This window comes from Falco peregrinus, chromosome 11 (assembly GCF_023634155.1).
Source record: "Falco peregrinus isolate bFalPer1 chromosome 11, bFalPer1.pri, whole genome shotgun sequence".
In the NCBI taxonomy this organism is placed as follows: domain Eukaryota; kingdom Metazoa; phylum Chordata; class Aves; order Falconiformes; family Falconidae; genus Falco; species Falco peregrinus.
Window position 1 is genome coordinate 7,783,925 of NC_073731.1, and position 18,018 is coordinate 7,801,942.

At 42.2% G+C, this 18,018-nt stretch overlaps 2 protein-coding genes across 5 annotated transcripts in view; one reads left to right on the plus strand and one right to left on the minus strand.

The window, feature by feature from the left end:
* Positions 1–18,018, plus strand: part of MACROD2 (mono-ADP ribosylhydrolase 2) — an 892,420-nt gene that overhangs the window by 101,857 nt on the left and 772,545 nt on the right. The gene's annotated exons all lie outside the window — the stretch shown is intronic.
* Positions 216–16,260, minus strand: FLRT3 (fibronectin leucine rich transmembrane protein 3). 2 transcript variants are annotated; one of them, XM_055816688.1, is made up of 3 exons: positions 16,060–16,260; positions 7,903–8,656; positions 216–6,784 (listed from the first exon to the last, which is right to left on the minus strand). In XM_055816688.1, exon 3 carries the CDS (start codon positions 6,737–6,739, stop codon positions 4,790–4,792), a length of 1,950 nt encoding a protein of 649 aa, XP_055672663.1. In that variant the 5' UTR covers positions 6,740–6,784; positions 7,903–8,656; positions 16,060–16,260; the 3' UTR covers positions 216–4,789. The 2 variants fall into 2 exon arrangements, with proteins under 2 accessions (XP_055672663.1, XP_005238661.2); XM_005238604.4 differs by lacking the exon at positions 16,060–16,260 and having other exon boundaries at positions 7,903–8,976.

An 18,018-nucleotide genomic window follows, 5' to 3' on the forward strand; every position in this document is an offset into this window, starting at 1 on the left:
CCGTGGGGCAGGAATGTTTCTTAGTTGTCACTTAAAGACTACCTTAAAATGAGTATCTTGCTTGATGTCCAGTGCTGGTAAAATGCAGGTGATGTTTGTTTTGAGCTAGATGCTCTGTCACTCTTGGAGAGATCCATGTTCTTTGTATGGTTTTATCTATAGATTATTTTTTTTTTTAGAGCAGGAACTATTAAAATTAAACCAAACACACATTTACCAAAAGAAAAAACTTTCAAAGCAACTGTGTCCAGAATCTGATACCTGTGTCGTGGTTGTACCTTCAGAGTGTTTCAAAGGGCTATAATTTCATTGCAAGGGTAGAACTCCTTCTCCACCACCCCCAAAATTAAATACATTTGCAAAAAAAAGTGTAATTTTTTCACATCTGAATGCAGTCAGTGGGCTTTTCCTTTCTGGCTGAACCACTCTGGGCTAGTTTGGAAGAAGAAAGTCCCCAGTGACTTTATGCTTTTTAAAAAAACAAACAAAACTTCATTGGTCGTAAGTGCTGGCTTGTGGCTTGAAGCTTTTGTTATGCTGGTATGAGTAAAGAAACAGTTAATTAAACAAAGATCAGTCACAAGGTGATGCTGAAACAATACATGGATTTGGAAGCAAGATTAAGGTGTTTTGGAAGCAGGGGGTATCCACGTGAATTACGGTTCCATCCAAAAGTATCCCAAACAAACGTGGTTTGGATAAATCCAGGCAAATGGCATCTGCCAGCTCACATTTGAAGATTTTATCCAATTTCAGCTGCAGGTGAATATGCAAAATTGCATTCTCTTACTTAGTAGAGAAGTCTATATACATGCTTTAGTGAGTTATGTCATCAGTAAATTATTTTAATAGCAAATAAGGCTTTATTACTTTTGCTCTTGCTTTATTGCATTTGCTGCTCTACATTCAATATGTACAGCATTGGCACAATATAGCTTGCATGCTAGCTAGTGCATTAGCAGAAGAAATGGTAACTGTGTTCCAAGACCATAATACTTTGAATTTGGTACTGTTAAAGCCAGGAGAAAACAAAAACAAAACAAAACAAAGCCCAAAACCCAACAAAAAAACCCAACAACACAAAAAACCACAACAACAAAAACCCCAACAGTTGTTGCATTTGAGGCTGTTGTACAAAGCTAGGAAATAATAGCTTATAAATCAAGCAAATTCAGTTCTGACTGAAAAGACAAAATTATTATGGTTTCCAAAGTACCAGGTTTAGGTTTTTGTGAGTCAGCTTTCAGGTAAAAACAGAACTGTGAGCAATTCAGGGTAGCAATATAAATAAAAATTAAGAGGTGATCCCCCGATAAAGAATGTAAAAGATACTTGGCATAGTATTTTAATATGGAATATACCGATTAAATTAACCCTGCACAAAGGCTTAGACAACACTGAAAAAAAATCCACTCCTCGCTTCACTATTAAATATTGAACCGTACATGAAATAACATGGAATTAGAAAATTACTTGAGATAAGTTTTATGTGGATTAATGTTATTTTGATAGATGTGTTGAGTAAACTGCTCAGTGTAGTAATCCGATTTCCCTATGTATATAACTGTCTAATAGAACAGATTTATGCATGGTGCTAGAGAGCACTGCATGCTGTTACTGCAGGCTATGGTAAGTAGATGTCTTGAAGAGATGGGCGTGACATGGAGCAGAATAGAAATTTATGTAAGTATCCAAAGTAAAAAAAACCAACCCAGAGTTTACTTTGAAAGCAGCCTTTCATTTGCCACATTCTGAGTATTATGCACGTCACGTGAAAGTTGCTGTAGAACCTAAGGAAGATGTTATATGCATGGATGTGCCATTTCTTCCATCGACACCAACTGTGGCAGGAAGGCACCAGCTCTCCCTGCAAACCTGGCCGGGCGCTCTGCAGAAGACAGAATCCCTTGGCCAGGTTTTCACTCTTTCTAGTGCAGGTGAACTGGGAACAACTGGGCCAGCTTGTTGAAGTTGTTTTGGATTTGCATACTACTACCTCACAGTACATAGATTTCACATGAAAAGTCCTCGTATTTAAGTTTCATATACAGTTATCTCCTCCTCAAATGGCGATGTTTTTATAGCCCGTATGTGACCTTTGTATGGCATCACCCGAGATGCACAGCAGATGTACCATTACCAGGCTGCCTGCGGCTCAGGTGCCTTGGAAGAGGCACAGGAGGGTACTCACCCAGTGTTATTTCATTATCCTTTTCACAACACAAATTTGGAGTCACCTAGGAGAGAGTTTTTCATGTAAATAGCTTGAAAATTCAGCAAAACCTATTTAATTTGTTACCAGAGACCTGATGGCAAAGAACTTGTAATCTATTGCCAGCGATCTAGCCATTAAATGTATCTCCAATGTGAGGTCCCTATACGCTAGCTCGGATGAAAACCAGCTCTGCCTGCTCCATCTGTGGTGGTTTTTCTTTCCCGCATACCACTCGGGAAGCCTTCTGCAGAAGAACGTGATGAGGCTCAATGTGCTCAGTCTTGGCTTTCTTGCCCTTCCCTAGATTTGTATCTGATGGGAAAAAGAGAGCGAAATAGTCTTGTTTAGTGCATTGCACTGAGCGGAGCACACAGTTGTTTAGCGTAACGTGCCCCTTCCTGTCACTTTTGGCACGGTGGATCCAATCAGTGCTCTGTGTGAAGATGGGATTTGTTTGAGGTTGGGAGGGAAGCACAGCGCTGCTTCTCCATCTGGGACTCCTCCACTGCTCAGGAACTGCAGGAGGCGTTTTTGAAGGTGAGGTTGAGGAAGCAGTACTGTGGCACAGGGAGTTTGTAGAGGACTTTCCCTGGGCACATCTGGAAAATGAGGATGGAGAGAGCTGCGTATTACTGGACATTTTGGGTCTGCACAGTTAGATGGGTTGCTGGCAGAGCTGTTTGCAGGCTGACTGCTGAAACCATCGGTCTCCGTGTTGGTCGCTTTTTTTCTTGCGGTCTTCCATCCTTTACCACTTTTAGGGGAAAGGACAGGGCAAGAACCGCTCAAGTTCTCTTAAAATAGAATTGCATTTGGTATACGTTTCTTCTTGTGTGAGATACTGTCCAAAATATTAAGTATTTTTATTTGCTGTTTCTGTTGAAAAAAATTGTATCTCTGGGGGTTGTAACTCCATGCCTTCCCTCCCTTTCATTGTTCACACACTTCAAAGTTATGAAAACTTGTTTTCCAGTAATTAATAATGAAGAAATCCTGCAAGTGTAACGCTGTCAAACAGAACAAAGAAAAAGGTGAAGCTCATGACCTGCGAAGTAGTAGGTTCTGAATGGGTTTCCTATCAGTGCACTGCAGAGGTACAGCATTATTTTGAACTAATTTTTCAACTTTATTCATCAATAAAACCAGTATTTTTCTTAGATAAGTTATGTATGAAAAAGTGGGTATTTTATTTTTTCCAGGTTTTGTGTGGGTTTTTTTTTTGTTTGGTATTTTTTTTAGTTTTTAAAAGCTTGATACATGTAGCATTGGATCAAGGCACACACAGGACTGGCCAAAGGGCATACAAAGCACTTTGGTTTTTTAGTTGAAGAAACAAGTGATTATGGCAACAAAGAGCAGCTTGGGGTTTAAACATGAAACAGCCCATAGTTCAGTAGGAAGGCAGAAACAGAAACATGTTACCTTACAGATTTATCAAGGAATTTCTGGAAAACTGCGACAGTAATGGGCAGTATTCCTGACTGTAATGGCAGTATACTGAATGCATACCTGTATACTGTTTGAGTTTAAAAAAAGTTGTATTCACCAATTGTCTGCTTACCTTTGTGACTAAAGTTTTTGAGACCTTGCTTGTATTATTTTTTTTTTGTCCTGCTCTTTTTTTCCTTGTGAAACTGCACTTTCAGCCCTTTTTTTGTTCAAAGCAGTTTCTAAGCGTTGTATCTGTCCTCCTGCCTTAGCTTCCCAAATGCCTGTGACCATACATCAACGTTTTCCCTGGAATAAGCAGACCTCTGGCTTTGATAACCACAAATCTATACCAAAACTGTATCTATCCTCTTGGTTTGTAGAGCCTAGTGCATTTTTTAAAATTTCCTTATTAGGAATTTGATTAGGCTTTCTTCCAGGGATCAATTACTTTTTTCACACGTGTCAAAAGCTTCAGTCTCATGCATGTCATCATTTTGATTATTTTCTTTTAAACTGGATTTTACCATCGTTGAATGGATATATCCAGACAGCTGATATTGCCCATTACTACACGCGTTTTTGTTTATTGAATATTGTTGTGGTTTACAGATTCAGCGGACCCAACATTTAAAGTTCTATGAGTTTTTGCAACCACTTCTTGATCTTCCTGATTTGCCAGGTTCAACATTATTTTATTGATACCAAAGTGAAAAATGGCCTGTGCTTACACTTACAAGGATCTCAGATGAATGCTCTGACTGCTCAACACGGCAAGAAAATTCACTTTCACAGTCAACAAGTCATCTTACTCAGTAGAACACAAAAGTTAAATGGTCTGTAACTTCAATATTAGCAAGGAAAATACAGTACAAATTACTAAAAAATACTAAAATATAGAATTGTGGTCAGGTATCCCCACTACATTAATCGCAGCAGTAGCCTGAAATTTGAAACTTTTAATAAAAAGTTCTTAAATATAAATTATATGGCAAATGTACAGTACATTGCTTTGTCAGTCTTTTACTCCAGTGTTTTGCAGTAGAACAGCAACTGTTAAGTCAGTCTTTTCTTGTTTTCTTTAAAAAACAAAACAAAACCAAAAAAACCAACAAAACCCAAACCAGTCTTTCATGTCCTTCAGTATCATGAGTGTGAATGATCTGAATCTGGAATACCACTGTCTCTGTAGCTCCTGTTACTACTGCTTTCACTGTGGCTGTTCTTGTACAGATTCATGCCATTAGGTGGGAAAATGGTGTGTATTACAAATTCCTCCTTGGACACTTGGTCGTTGGTTATTGGTATCATCTGGAAAGAAGTCTCCCTGATTTCTAGGATGGAATTATCCTTCTTCGTTCCCGCTTCGGCGTAGTCATCTTTTCTCCGGCGTCCCTTGCTGTAGGCGCAGTTCCGGGAGAACAGGGACCCGTTTCTGTGGACGTACCAGCAGACCAGGGCTAGCAGCGCTATGGCCACCAGCGCCACCGCGCCACCGATGATGGCAGCTAAGGGCAAGCTGGAGTTTTTGTAAGGTTCTTTCTCTTGCTCCCGATTGAGGGTGGTGGTAGGGTTGTACATTTTAAGAGGCGCTGTCTCAGTCTCGATGCATTCAGGCGTTTCGTCGGAGAGATAGATGTTGCTGGTTTCCATGGGAACCATGCATACACGGTATGGCGATTCTGGTTCAAGAGCCGTGAGCAAATAGTCGTTTCTGTCGCCTGTAACTATCGTTTCGGTTATAGATCCAAAGGCGGGGCTGTGACCCATCTTGAGCCAGCTCAGCCTTAAAGCTGTCATTGGCAGTGCAACTTTCCAGGAGATGTGAATAGTTTCCGTGCTTACGGATTTCACAAATATTGTAATGATTTTGCGTACTGGGCTTGCTGTGGTTCTGTAGTTTTTATTTAGGTTGGGAGTTTTGATGTCTGGTTGTTTGGTGACAGAAACTGGCCAGTGCCCCTGCGCTGGGTATAATGTGTTTGGTACCGCAGTAGTGATTTGGATGGTGCTTATCATGCCGTTGTCCTTACAATCAAATAGTTCTGCGTTGAGGTCTTTGATAGCCATTCCACGTACTTTTTCTGGTGCCTGACACATCAGTCCACGTACATTAACTTTTAAAGGCAACGACTGTAACCAGTCACGTACCCATTTCATTTTGCACCCACAGTGCCAAGGGTTGTTGCGAAGAAAAAGCTGAGTGATGTTGTCCAGATCATCAAAGACACCCTGAGGTAAATTGCTAAGATTGTTGTTGGACATATCTAGCCGATACAACTGCCTTAAGTAAGAGAAAGCATTGGGTGGCACACGGTTGATGTGGTTTTCTTGAAGATAAAGCCTTCTTAGGTTTGTTCCTGGCAAATTTACAGGTGCGGCTGTGAGCGAATTGCGGACCAATGACAGTTCTGTAAGATTGACAAGATTCATGAACACTTTGTCTCCTAATCCATGATTATTGAGAAGATTTCCGTCTAAAACAAGACGTTTTAGATTTGTAAGGTCTTGAAGGGACAGCTCTGAAATCGTGGAAATACGATTATCATCCAAGCGTAGCTCTTCTATCGTTTTAGGCAAACCCCAGGGAATGGTGCTAAGGTGATTTCGAGAGAGAAAAAGAAGTCTGAGATAGATGTTGTCCCGGAAAGCTCCATCCTCGATGCTAACAGCGGAAACGGAATTATCATCCAAATGCAGTTCTTCCAGATAAGGAATTTGTGAAAGCGAATCATAAGTAATGGTCCTTATATTATTCTCCTGCAAATGCAGTTCCTTAACGTACTTAGGGAGGTTAGTGGGGAATTCATCTAGGCTGTTGTGGTATAAATATATTCTTTCCACCCTAAGCAAGTTCTTCAGTTCTGAAGGAATCCCAGCATTATTTATTTGATTGTTCTGAAGGAAGAGGGTAGTAGCATCCTCTGGGATTCCTGTAGGAATAGACGTCAAATCGCGATCATTACAATATATGAAACCCACATCACAGCGACATACTGAAGGGCATGGTTTGGCACTAACAGAATAAGGTGCCATGTCAAGTAACAGCCCTATTTTAGTCCAAACTAGGAAGATGCTCCAGGTTACACTAATCATGGTCAGGAATGATGAGATTTGTATACAGTTCTGATCTTCAACAATCTAAAAAAACCAAACAAACAAAATTATCCAGATCATCAGTGAAGAAACTGCAATGAAAATTCAACTTCAACATTACAGAAGACATCTGAAACACATGTATTATACCAAAAATCAAGCCCGTAGACACGGTTTACTTTCTTTTCCTTACATCAGTAATTGTACCGCTTCATGTACTGATTCATTAATAGGTTACTGTGCATAGTAATTGAAAATGTACAATCAAGTATGTCTAATCTGCGAATTGTTTTGCTTAAGCAAGAAGGGTCTTTCTAAGGATTGCTTCACATTTCACATGCAGAGACAATCTCTGTCTGCAGATACCACGTAAATACAGAGCTGGAGTTAGACCACAGTTCAAGTAAATCATTCTGTATCTGAAAGATAAGAAGTGATTCCTAAGCCAGCTAACTGCCTCAGGAACCCTTAAGTGAACTATAAACCCTTACCAAACCCACAAGTTTAGCGGTAGCTATTTTGCGGGTTCAAAAAAGTCCTAATGGCAAAGCATAAAATACAGTCAAAAGAGCAAGGGCCAGTTAAGGACTTTTTTTCCAAGGTTTTCGGTGCGCTCAACATCATATTGTGTATCCTACCACTTCTGCAGTCTACTTTTCTTGGGTTTTGAGCTGGAATGTTTAGAAAGGTAAAAGTTGTAATTGGTAGGTAGCTAAAACCTGATGTGTCCGGTAGAGCGATGGCTTTCTAGTTGACTGGATGGAATATTTCATTACATGCTTAATTTCATGTTTAAATATTTGTCATTCTCAAAAGTCGTCTTACTAAGCAGTACACTAATAAGAGACTATTGGCAGGTTTAACCACATTTTCCCATCTTATTAGTTCAAACTGTGCAGGGCAGGATAATATAAATTAACTCTTGAGACTGGAATTGTACTTAGCATTGGTAGTGTGTTTGTATATTGAGCTCAAGCAATTAGCATTTTTATAGCTTTTAAGACAACATAATTCAATTACCATTGTAATTAGGGTTGTGAGAACTTCTGCAAGATGACCTATGCATTAAGCGGTGTCATGACCTTTTCTCTTGTGGGTTCATATATTAATTGAACTTTATTCTCTGAGGCACAAAAAGGAAAATAAATTAATATTGATCCTACCGTATTTAAAGGTATGAGTAAATTTTGTGCTTGAGGATATCCAGTGAAGGAATGCCTTGTGAGTCACTCTTACAGTTTACTCCATGGAGCTGTGGGTTTTTTTTTTTTTTTCCTCAACGGTGTTTACTCAGACGGTCCTTCTCGGTGGTGTGGGTTTCCTGGCTCCTGGCACGATACTCAATGAGCATTCCAACCAAGATTTATCATGGTACATAAGCACACCAGGCTGGGGCATAGAAAAGCTTCAGCTTGCCTCTGGTTTTGTCCTCATGTAAAGTCAGTGAATGAAGAGCCTCTTTTGTTTGGTTTAATGCCTTTAGCAGGAATTACTTTCTTTGTAACTCTTACAAACTCTTCTGTGCAGCGTAGTAGTCAGAGGTGGTAACTGCAGCGCTGCGTGATGGAAACTATTCATTATGCTGAGGCTTGAAGGATGGTAGCCTCTTCAGGAGGACAGGAATGGGGCTGCTTTTTCCTGTCCAGAATTATCCAAGTGCAATCTTTGTACAGTAGCTACATCCTGATACATCCACACCTCCTTGACAGAACCATTTTCCGACTCTCACTTTTTAATGCTTCTTCCAAATTTGTAATGCAGGAAAGAATTCCTCTTGCGCTGCAAGAATGCAATTTACTCTACCGTAGAAATGTCAGGCAATTCAGATGATTTTCTTCATTAAAAAAAAACCCACAAAAATATGATCTGCTTCCCAGAAAAGTCCCCTTTTAAAGCTTCCCTTGAAATCTTAATTTCCTGCAAAGGTAAAAACAAACACAAAAATTGGAATTAATAACAACTAGTATTCAGTTGGGTTTTATACCCTATGTAACTCATGCTATGCTTATTGCATACATGACTAGCATATTTTGTTTTCCCAAAGTATTGGTATTTCAGCAAAATACAGAGCTGTTTAAGAAAAGGTTTTGCTGGAACTGTATTTTCCTTTTTCAATTACAAAATAAAAGTAAACCTGAATTGACAGACAGCAACAAAGTATTCCTAAATGATGTTTCCCACCTGATTACAAATGCCAGTCCTGCCTCCTTGGAGGAGGCCAGAATGGTTGCTTGCTTTGTGTTCTTGGTAAACGAAGATAGATAATGGTCATCTCCTTGGTTTTTAAATGTAAAGAGAGCAATTACCATTCGGTCGTTACTGGATGAAAGGGGAAATATTTCCCATTTGCAATGTGCTGATTCAGAATTGGGGACCAGCTAGGCATCTGTATCAACTCTTTGACAACTGATTCATATGTGAGTTTTGTCCATTAAATGTGCTGAAGCGTTTGTGGTCTGAACTTCTAAGCTATTGTTTGTATCTGTCACTTTGCACACAGTAGAATTGGTTATTAGACTGGCATTTAATCTGATTATTCTAATTTCAACATAGTAACAGCCAAGACTGAAAATATTTTTCCTCTTACTTGAATAACTGTAATTATTTGGTTATTTTTGGATGGTATTTTTAATCCTGGCTACTTCATGTCACTATTTTAGAAAGTATCCAGTGAGATATCAAGTCTGTGTTCCCTAAGAGCACCTAGTATGTCTGAAATAAAAGCGGTTAAATCTGAAATTAAAATGTCCTTAACGTTTACTTGCTTCTCTGTTTGGTGACTGCATGTTGTCCAGAGAACTGAGCAGAGTCTCCAGAACTGAAATGCTAGGAAGAAACAGCATGCTGAGTAACGCTTGCTGAGCTGCCTGCCTCACGAGCTTAACCAGTAGCTTCTGGTCCGTTATAAAATATGAGACCTTAACAGACAGTCTCTGTTTTAAACTCTTGTGTCCCGCAATCTGAAGCAGATTCATCATGAAATAGATCAGTAATACTCCTATAGCAAGAGGATATACGCAGTGATACAAAATGACTGACATAGATACAAACTATGCCGCTCTTCTTCATAGAAAAATGTTGACCATTAAAAAAAAAAACAACCAAACCAAAAACGAAAGCCCGGTGTGACTGTCTAGTGAGGGAATGGTAAAGTCTCTTCTCTCTTAATGCTGCTTTCAGACTCATCTGAGCTTTGTTTTTGACCCTTGTTTTCTGCAGTTCTCTAAAGAAAATAGTAACTTAGAATGAGTGACCCCCACTGTGGCATAAGGAAGTATTTTAACGTATGTTTTATTTATGGGGAAAACTCAATCTGCGTGGCTACGTATTAGAATATAAGGGAATGCATATTTTTGATAGCTTATGTAATTTGGGCAAATTATGCAATCATCAGACAGTGGAACAAAAAGGCTTCGTGTTCTTCCAGTGTGCAGTTTTCTTGGTCTTATTACTGAAGTGTTTGAGAAAGAAGTCCAAGCTCTATTCCTGAAACTTTGAAATAAACAGTTGTTTAACAGCTGTAGAAAAAATGGTATCTCTTAGGAACTAATCTGAAGTTGTGATAGAACATAGTTTCTGGAAGTATATTGTAAAGTGGGAATATAAATTGCTTAGTTAGGCCTTCGAAGGTTACAGTAACTTTTAAGTACTTAAAAAAACACAAGCAAACAAATTTTCTTTAGATTCTTTAGACCTGTAAAAACCATGTTAGTATTAAGCAAAACAGAGGCTCTAGTATGTATACATTATAGATATATACATCTATGAGAAAGTAAGTTCATTTGTTTTACCTTTCTAGCATATAAACTGTTTCCTCTTTGCTCCATTTGATAATCATTCCTTCATTTATTGCCGCTATTATAATAGCAGTAATGTGTAGGATTGAAATGAAAGCACTAAAGCTCATTAAGTTCTTGGAATTTTTTTATCCCTTCTCTCAAAATTACATGATAACAAGAGAGAGAAAAATAAAAGCAGGTCTCTTTGGAGAAGATGACACTGTTTCAAAAATGTGGATTAAGGCTATACCCCCCACTCCCTTTTCTAAACTTAGAATAGTTTTCTTCAGGTCTTGATTGTTTGGTATCTCACACTTCCCTTTTATATCTCAAGCCATAGCTGAAAACAATGTTTTTGCATATCAAAGGCTCCAGTGATCTGTCTTCAGAGAAGAAGGGAATCCTGCTGCCATGCTCCAACCTTCCCCTTCTTGAGCTGTCTCTAAATATTCCCTGACATCAAGTCATTATAGCTGATCCGGCAGGATGAAAAGAAAAAGTGACCCCCACTGGCACAGACACTGTGTCCAGGTTTCTGCAACATCAAACTGGGAGGCTTCATGGACACATGGTTTTGAAAGAAGTCATTACTTTTGAGCAGAGCAGATTTTAGGAAGTGTGTGCTAAATTTAATTTTTAAATGCAAAAATGATGGAGAGGGGAGGTTTGGTAAGTAATGTCAGAACAACTGAGCAGCAGCTTTTTTGCTTATCTTTATTCCAAGTTGAATGTTTTCATGAACTTTGCTGAACTACATGGTTAAATTACTTTTCCCTGGACATTGTGTAAGCAAGCATATTACTACAGATAGCGGTAACGCGTGAGCCTTGCACGTGTATTTATTGCTGTGGTACAGCTAAGCAGGGGGACATCTTATTTTAAAATATTCAAAGTAATTTGCACTATACAGTGGTGTTCTTTGGCATATTTTTCCTGTATTTACTATGAGGTGTGGAGTCCTGCTGCACTCCCTGTCAATAGCAAAAAAAAGAGAAAAAATAAAAATTGTATACTTGAAAAGTTGGGACTTTTCCTACAAATGGTGCCAGGGAAATCTTTTCTTTCTAAGCTGTGATAAAATGTGAATAAAATAAAGACCTGCCTCACTCGAGGTCACACAATGCTTATTTGAATTTCTAATCCACCTCTGTGTTCTCCGGCAGGAACTCTGGTAGTTCAGCAGCTTCTTTCTAACCATCAAAGTAACAGGGGGAAGGGAAACAACCCAGTATTTTTAGATTATAAATTACAACAGTATGATTTGCAGGTAACGTTAGAATATACAGACTTGATAAGCCTAACAATTTTGCTTAATCAGTGTACATATATTCCAGAATTACAAATGTATTTGTTTAGCATCTGGAATTTATCAGAAATGTAAGATGTGCTTAGTTTTTAAAATACTTGTGAAATTTCTCTACTGCATATATTGCCAGTTTAGCTTACGAAGGTCATGCTGCCTCTTAAATAACTTCACCGTGTTGTGAGGGTTTTTTGGTGGTGTTTTTTTTTTTTTTTTTTAAAGGAGTTCCACAGTGCTAACCTACACTTAAAACAATGCCCATACTTTGTTTTCTTTAAGTGTGTTACTCAGAGTTAAGTTGATCGTGACAGCAAAATGCTTTCTAAGCACCCTGTCTAGGAGCTGCAATTTCCACGATCATCATATTTCAGGAAGGTGCCCCAGTCTTTTGTTTGGTGCTAGGCAAGCAGAAGTTCCTCTCGCTGTCTTTCCAAGGGGTAAAGAATGCAAAGGAGTTTGTTAAAGCGAGAGTGCTTTGGTGAAATTTGTTTTGGGTTCCCCCCCCCCCCTCTATTTACTTGTAGAAAATGTGCCTCCCCCCTTCTTGTGCTGTAGTTGAATATAGTATTGCTTTAGTCTTCCCGGTTTGAACTCAAGTGTCTTAAAAAAATGAGTTTTTTTAATGTGATTTTCCCCTCAAATACAAGTGAATCTGACTTAAAATGGATTCTCAGTAAAAGCTTGACTCCATGCCTAGGATAAGCCAAACCAGTATTTGAGTAGAGGATGGAAATGAACTAGGAGTTGTTCGCTTCTGAAGTTTACTTCTAAAACCTTTCCTAGTTTTGAAGAGGCTAGGTTGAAAAGATTCAGGCTATTGTGCTATTCCTACTCACTCTCTTGTTTTGATTACTCTGCTTCTGCAAAAGTTGCATGTTAAAAAAGCACTTTGAGGGGGAGTGTTTTGCAATGCCTTTTTTTGTTGTGTTTTAGTGGTCTTTGAGTTTAGCCAATTAGGGCTTCTTAGGTTTTCTTTTGAGAACTGCTGCTGAGGTAACTCACCCATGCTTAAAATAAAAGAATAGGGAACAAATGCTGCCATTGTTTCAAAGTAAAATCCATTCTTTTTTTCCCCCCTCTTGACAAGTTTAGGTGAAATTATACCTGATAGGGAGTTCCTGGCACAAAACGTTAGGCATGTGAAAACATTACTTAAAAGCTGGATAAAGTTTCAGTATTTTTTCTTTCCTTTTTAAAACAGTTGTTTGCTCATCTCCCAACTTACTAAACTTGCACCTCAAAAAATAAGACTTTAAAAACTTGCAGCTGTAAGATTGCTTTAATTCTTACAGCTCATGAAAGGAACAACAGAGTTTGTGATGATACATTTACTGAACACTTTGCAAAATGCCTGCTCTGAGTGATATTTGGTCGCTTAGTAAAAAGAGATGTAAGCAATCACGTATTAATTTTTCTGTATTCCTGTGCTTTGAAGTAATTAGGGAAGTTTCTTCAGAAATAACTAGCCATTAGCATACATGGGTCCTGCTAGAAGGAGACAAAGATGGCCATCCACCAACCCAAGCCACTTCAAATAATTGCAATGCAAAGTTTGCAAACTCCAGCAATTGCTTTGATTAGTCACCACTGCCTGAGACAGTATCTTTCAACTTTTAGCAATTGGTGACAAACGAGAAATGAAGAAAGAAAGAAAGAAAAAAAAAAAACCCCGAACACCTCAAACCCAGAAATGCAGTTATTTTGTTCTTGCTGCAAAATGTATACACTTTATTTGGAGATTAAAGCTGGCTGTGAGTTTACTACAGAGTTTTTTGCCCACTGGGGGGTGGTACATGCTACAAAACCTGTACTTTTAAGAGCCACAAGTCAGATGTTTTTTGCTGCTGTCCAGTTTTCTCTGCTTTAATTACAACAAAGTCTCCTGTTGAGAAAAACAAAGGCAGCCTCCAAAGGAGGGAAATAAAAATATCGCTCTTTTAGAGAGTCTACAGAATCTTATTTCCCAGGCTGACTGTACAAACTATGGTATTTATCTGGTCATTTTCCAGTTAAAATAAACCGGTATGAATGTACAAAAAGAAAAGAAAAAGATAATTAGCATTTTAAATACATGCCAAGGGTTGTCACTGGTTCTGGGATATAGGAGGAGCACAGAAGGCAGGAAAAAATACAGCTTTTAGAAGTGATTAAATGTGGACGGAAAAATAGAAGAGCTTGATAGCAGCATGAATAGAAGGATTAGAATAACCTCAGTATATTTTAAGATAACTGGCTTTCTATAAACCCAGGTATATCTTCTGTTTATGAAATATTTGAAAACAGATATTAAACAGGACTGTATTGTATGGTTTTGGAATAAATTAAAGGAAACTCGAGGGTGGTGTTTGGGGTTTTTTTTTATTTATTTTATTCAGGGAGGAGGGAAGGGCACTGAAACCTCTTAAGTATGACCTAATGTGTGGCATATATTGACAAGGAAAACATACTGATCTTCCTGTTTTAAAGCAAGTAATTCTTTTCTTTGTACACTTGAATTGACAAATGCATTTTTCACTCTAATTCAAAGAAATGTTCATTAAGACGCCATATCCCCAGGCAATAGCTGGTAAGCATAATTGACGCTTCTATCTTTTTGGGCAGTGTATTTTAGGCAAGGAAATTGGGGTCAGGATGATGATTTTTTTTTTTAAAGACTGAAGCGTTTTCAGCATCTTCTTTCTATACTTTTCTCTGCATACAGGATTTGCATGGAAATGCGAAACACGAATCTTCTAAGTGGCAATAAGAGAACAGATTCAGCTGACGTGCTCTTTTGCAGGAATCCAATGTAATTGTAAAGTAATTCTGCATTTCGGTGTAAATCTAGTGTAGAAAATAGTCTGCTGTACTCTGGGAACTGACAAGAATTGATCCCTTGAAGAAGGGAAGTGACTTGCCTTCAGTCCAAATTAGTAACCCATGGCTAACAGCACTCCGTGAATTAGTTAATTACATGCACTCGCCGTCGCGTTTGCAACACTCCTCCTCGCAACTTTGCCTGGCTGCGCCAGGGTTGCGCTCAAACCCCTCTGCGGGCGGAGAGATTAAAATTGAGGCTAGCTCAAAGAGAGGAGGGCTGAGCCAGAAAGGCAGCTCTCTGTGCAAGAGCAGAGCTTTGCCTGGCCAAAGGGCTGCCTCTGGGAACTCAGCAGGAACCAAAAGAGCCCCCCCCCCCCCATATAATAATAGAAAAATTAAAAAAAAAAAAAAAAAAAATGGAGAAGCTCCGTGCGTAGCTGCTGCCAGGCAGGGCAGCTGCGGAGAAGCGGGGCTGCTGCGCCGGGAGAGGTAGCGGCGCTCGGGCTTCGCCTCATCAACTAAGTTACAGCTCCTAATTGCGTTCGGGGAAATTGGTAAAACAAAAGCCTCCGGCACACCTCGCAGCGCCGAAACCGCTCGCGGGGTGAGAGTAGCCTAGAGATGAAGGTGCGCAAAGGAAGAAGTGGGTGAAGTAATTCGCGAGCTATGGATAAACGCGTTTGCTGCGCTCGTACGAGGGCAGCCAGTCCCTTAATAAACTGGAAACCGCGGCGAAGTTGATTATAAAACTAGGCAAGGAGCTTGCGAATGCCAGGAGGCTGCTCTTCCCCACGAGCGGGTTGGAGGCGATGGGGCCTGTTGCATTCCTTCTTAACGTATGTGCAACCATTTTGTTCCCCCATCTCCTACCCGCAGACTTTGTGCGTGCGGAGCGGCAGCGCTGGGGAGGGGGCACAAACGCTCTCGCTGGGATTTTGATTGTACTTAAACATATGCAGAAAGGCGGGGGGGTGTGTGTGTGTGTTCTCTAACCCGGGGAGCCGTGCATGGCCCGGGCAGGAAGGTTTCCCCCCTTACCGCGTTAAAATGAGGGGCTGGGGTCCCAGGACGCGCGGGGGGAGCCGGCCCGGCGGCGCTGCTGTGCAGGTTCCCCCGGGCTTCCCTCCGCCCCCGCGGAAGGCGGCTCGGCGCTCCGCCTGCCGGGGCCACGGCACCGGCGGGGCCGGCAGCGGCCGCTCTGCGCCCCGGGCGCCCGGAGGGTGGGCGGGCAGGGGCCGGCTGCGCCCGCCGCACCGGCACTGCCCGCGGGGCTGGCCCCTGCGCGCCCTGCCGCGCAGCCAGCGGAGCGCTCCCGCCGCAGCGCCCTGCCCGCACCCCGGGGCCGCGGCGTGCCCCAACTTCCCGCCGCAGCCGCCGCCTCTAGCGCCGCACCCCGACCCGCGCAACTCCCGCGGAGGAAGCGCTCAGCCCGCACTTACCTGCGGAGCACGGAAAAGGGGCGATCCCGGCTGGAGCGCGGCCGCCGCGGTAATTCCACCGGTGGCGGGGGCCGGGCGCAGGGAGGCGCCGGCGGCCGGGGCCGGGCGCGGAGCGGAGCGATGCGCTGGGCGCTGCGCTGGCGCGGGGCAGCCGCGGTGCTCGGCGCGCGCCCTCAAGTCGCGGCGGCAGCGGCGAGCGGGGGGCGGGGCTTCACGTCACCGGGGGCGGGGCGGGGCGGGGCGGCGGCGCGGGCGCTAGGGGGAGCAGCAGGCGGCGCCGCGGCCAGGCGGCTCGGGGGGGGCGGCCCGCTCCGCTCCGCTCCGCTCCGCTCCCCTGCGCACCGCCGGGCCGGGCCGGGCCGCGCCCTTGGCTGCCCTCGGCGGTGTTTAAATTTTCCCCGTTTTCGTGTCGGCGGTGCGGCTGCCGGCAGTGCCGGGGGAAGGGGGGGCCCTTCGTCCCTTCAGCGCTGCCGGTTAAGCCCCGAGCCGCCGTGCTGTCGCTGTCGGTAGGGCTCCCGGCGGGGCAGGCGGCGCTGGCCAGCGACCCCCCGGCCGCTGCTTGCCCCTGGCTTGTGGCCCAAAGATGGGGGCAGCTACGGGTTGTGCCAGGTGCTTCCGACAGACAAACCCAGCGGACCGGTACCGTTGCCCTCAGCCCCTGCGGGCAGGCGGCCCCGCAGCCCCGGCCTCGCCCTAGCGCCGCGCCCGAGGCCTCGCAGGCCGCACTGGCGGCTTCGGGGGCTTCCAGGGGTTTATTTTGAGGTATTAGCACTTGGTGCAGTTTACAAGCAGCAAGTGGGTAAGAGCTGTCTGGTATTAGTGCTCCACCCCGGCTGGCGCTGGCTTGGCGATACCTTATCGTGCCTGGCGGGGCCGAGGCCCGGGATGAGTAGGGCCTGGCTGGCCGTCAGCCTTCGAGAAATCTGCATCAGAAAACAAACTTTCTGCTCTTCTAACAAACCCCAAAACTTACAGTAGTTGCAGGGCAAGCTAGAATACATACTCCCCTGATTTTTTTTAATAAAACCTGGTTTCCCTTATTTTTATGGCTTGCTGGCTTACACAAGTAGCGTCAGATTTGGCAGATGCAGTGGATGTTTTGACTGTTGGAGTTTTTAAAATATTTTTCCATAAAAATGAGGGTTTCTCTCAAGGCAAAGAGCTGCTTCCTTTAATGAGTATCCTGTTCTCTTCATTATCAGTGCATAGGTGATCTTGGCCATCTCCTGCAGTGCTTTTGCCATGCGTGCTCACCCGCACAAGGATCCTGGGGGTGCCGGCGCAAGGCAGCTCCCCAAAGTTGTCCCTGCTCGTCCCAGTTGTCCTGCAGTTGCACTTTTTGCCCGTATCAGGACAGCAAGGCCAAGCTACATTAGGGTCAGAGAGAGCTTGATTTCTGTAAGGCCTATAAAAACAGCAGGATAGTTGCACTTCCTGTGTGAAGTTTGAATATTTAAATTCACTTTGTTTACATTTTTGCAAAAAGAAATACAGGCAAACTGGAAAGTGTCAAGCCTCCTCCTTTCTCAGGAGGAATTGCAATAGATTTTTGAATGCTGCTTGATGTATTTGGTATTTAAATGTTTGAAATGTTATAGACATGCTCTATTTATTCAGCTAATTTAAAAACAAAATTCTAGATTGATTTTCCTTGAAACGAAAGGAGAAGGATTTATTTTTCTCTCTCCCACTTCAATTGTAATCTTTCTCTTGAGATGATTAATAATAATAATAATAATATAAATATAACTAATAATAAATTAACTTCAAGTTAAGGTTCAATTGTCTGTATTAATGTTTGCAGTAGAGTGAGCTGTGCCCTAACCATCTCAGTATATACAACTTTATCACATATACATCTTAATGTATATATACTACATTATGTGTATGCCATATGGATATGTATGTGCGTGTTCTATACAAACACAGGTATCCCTGGCATTACAGCGTGTCTGCGTC

Bases quoted from the DNA above. Each gene is read 5' to 3' on its own strand.
- FLRT3 (XM_055816688.1), bottom strand. From the start codon at position 6,739: ATGATTAGTGTAACCTGGAGCATCTTCCTAGTTTGGACTAAAATAGGG.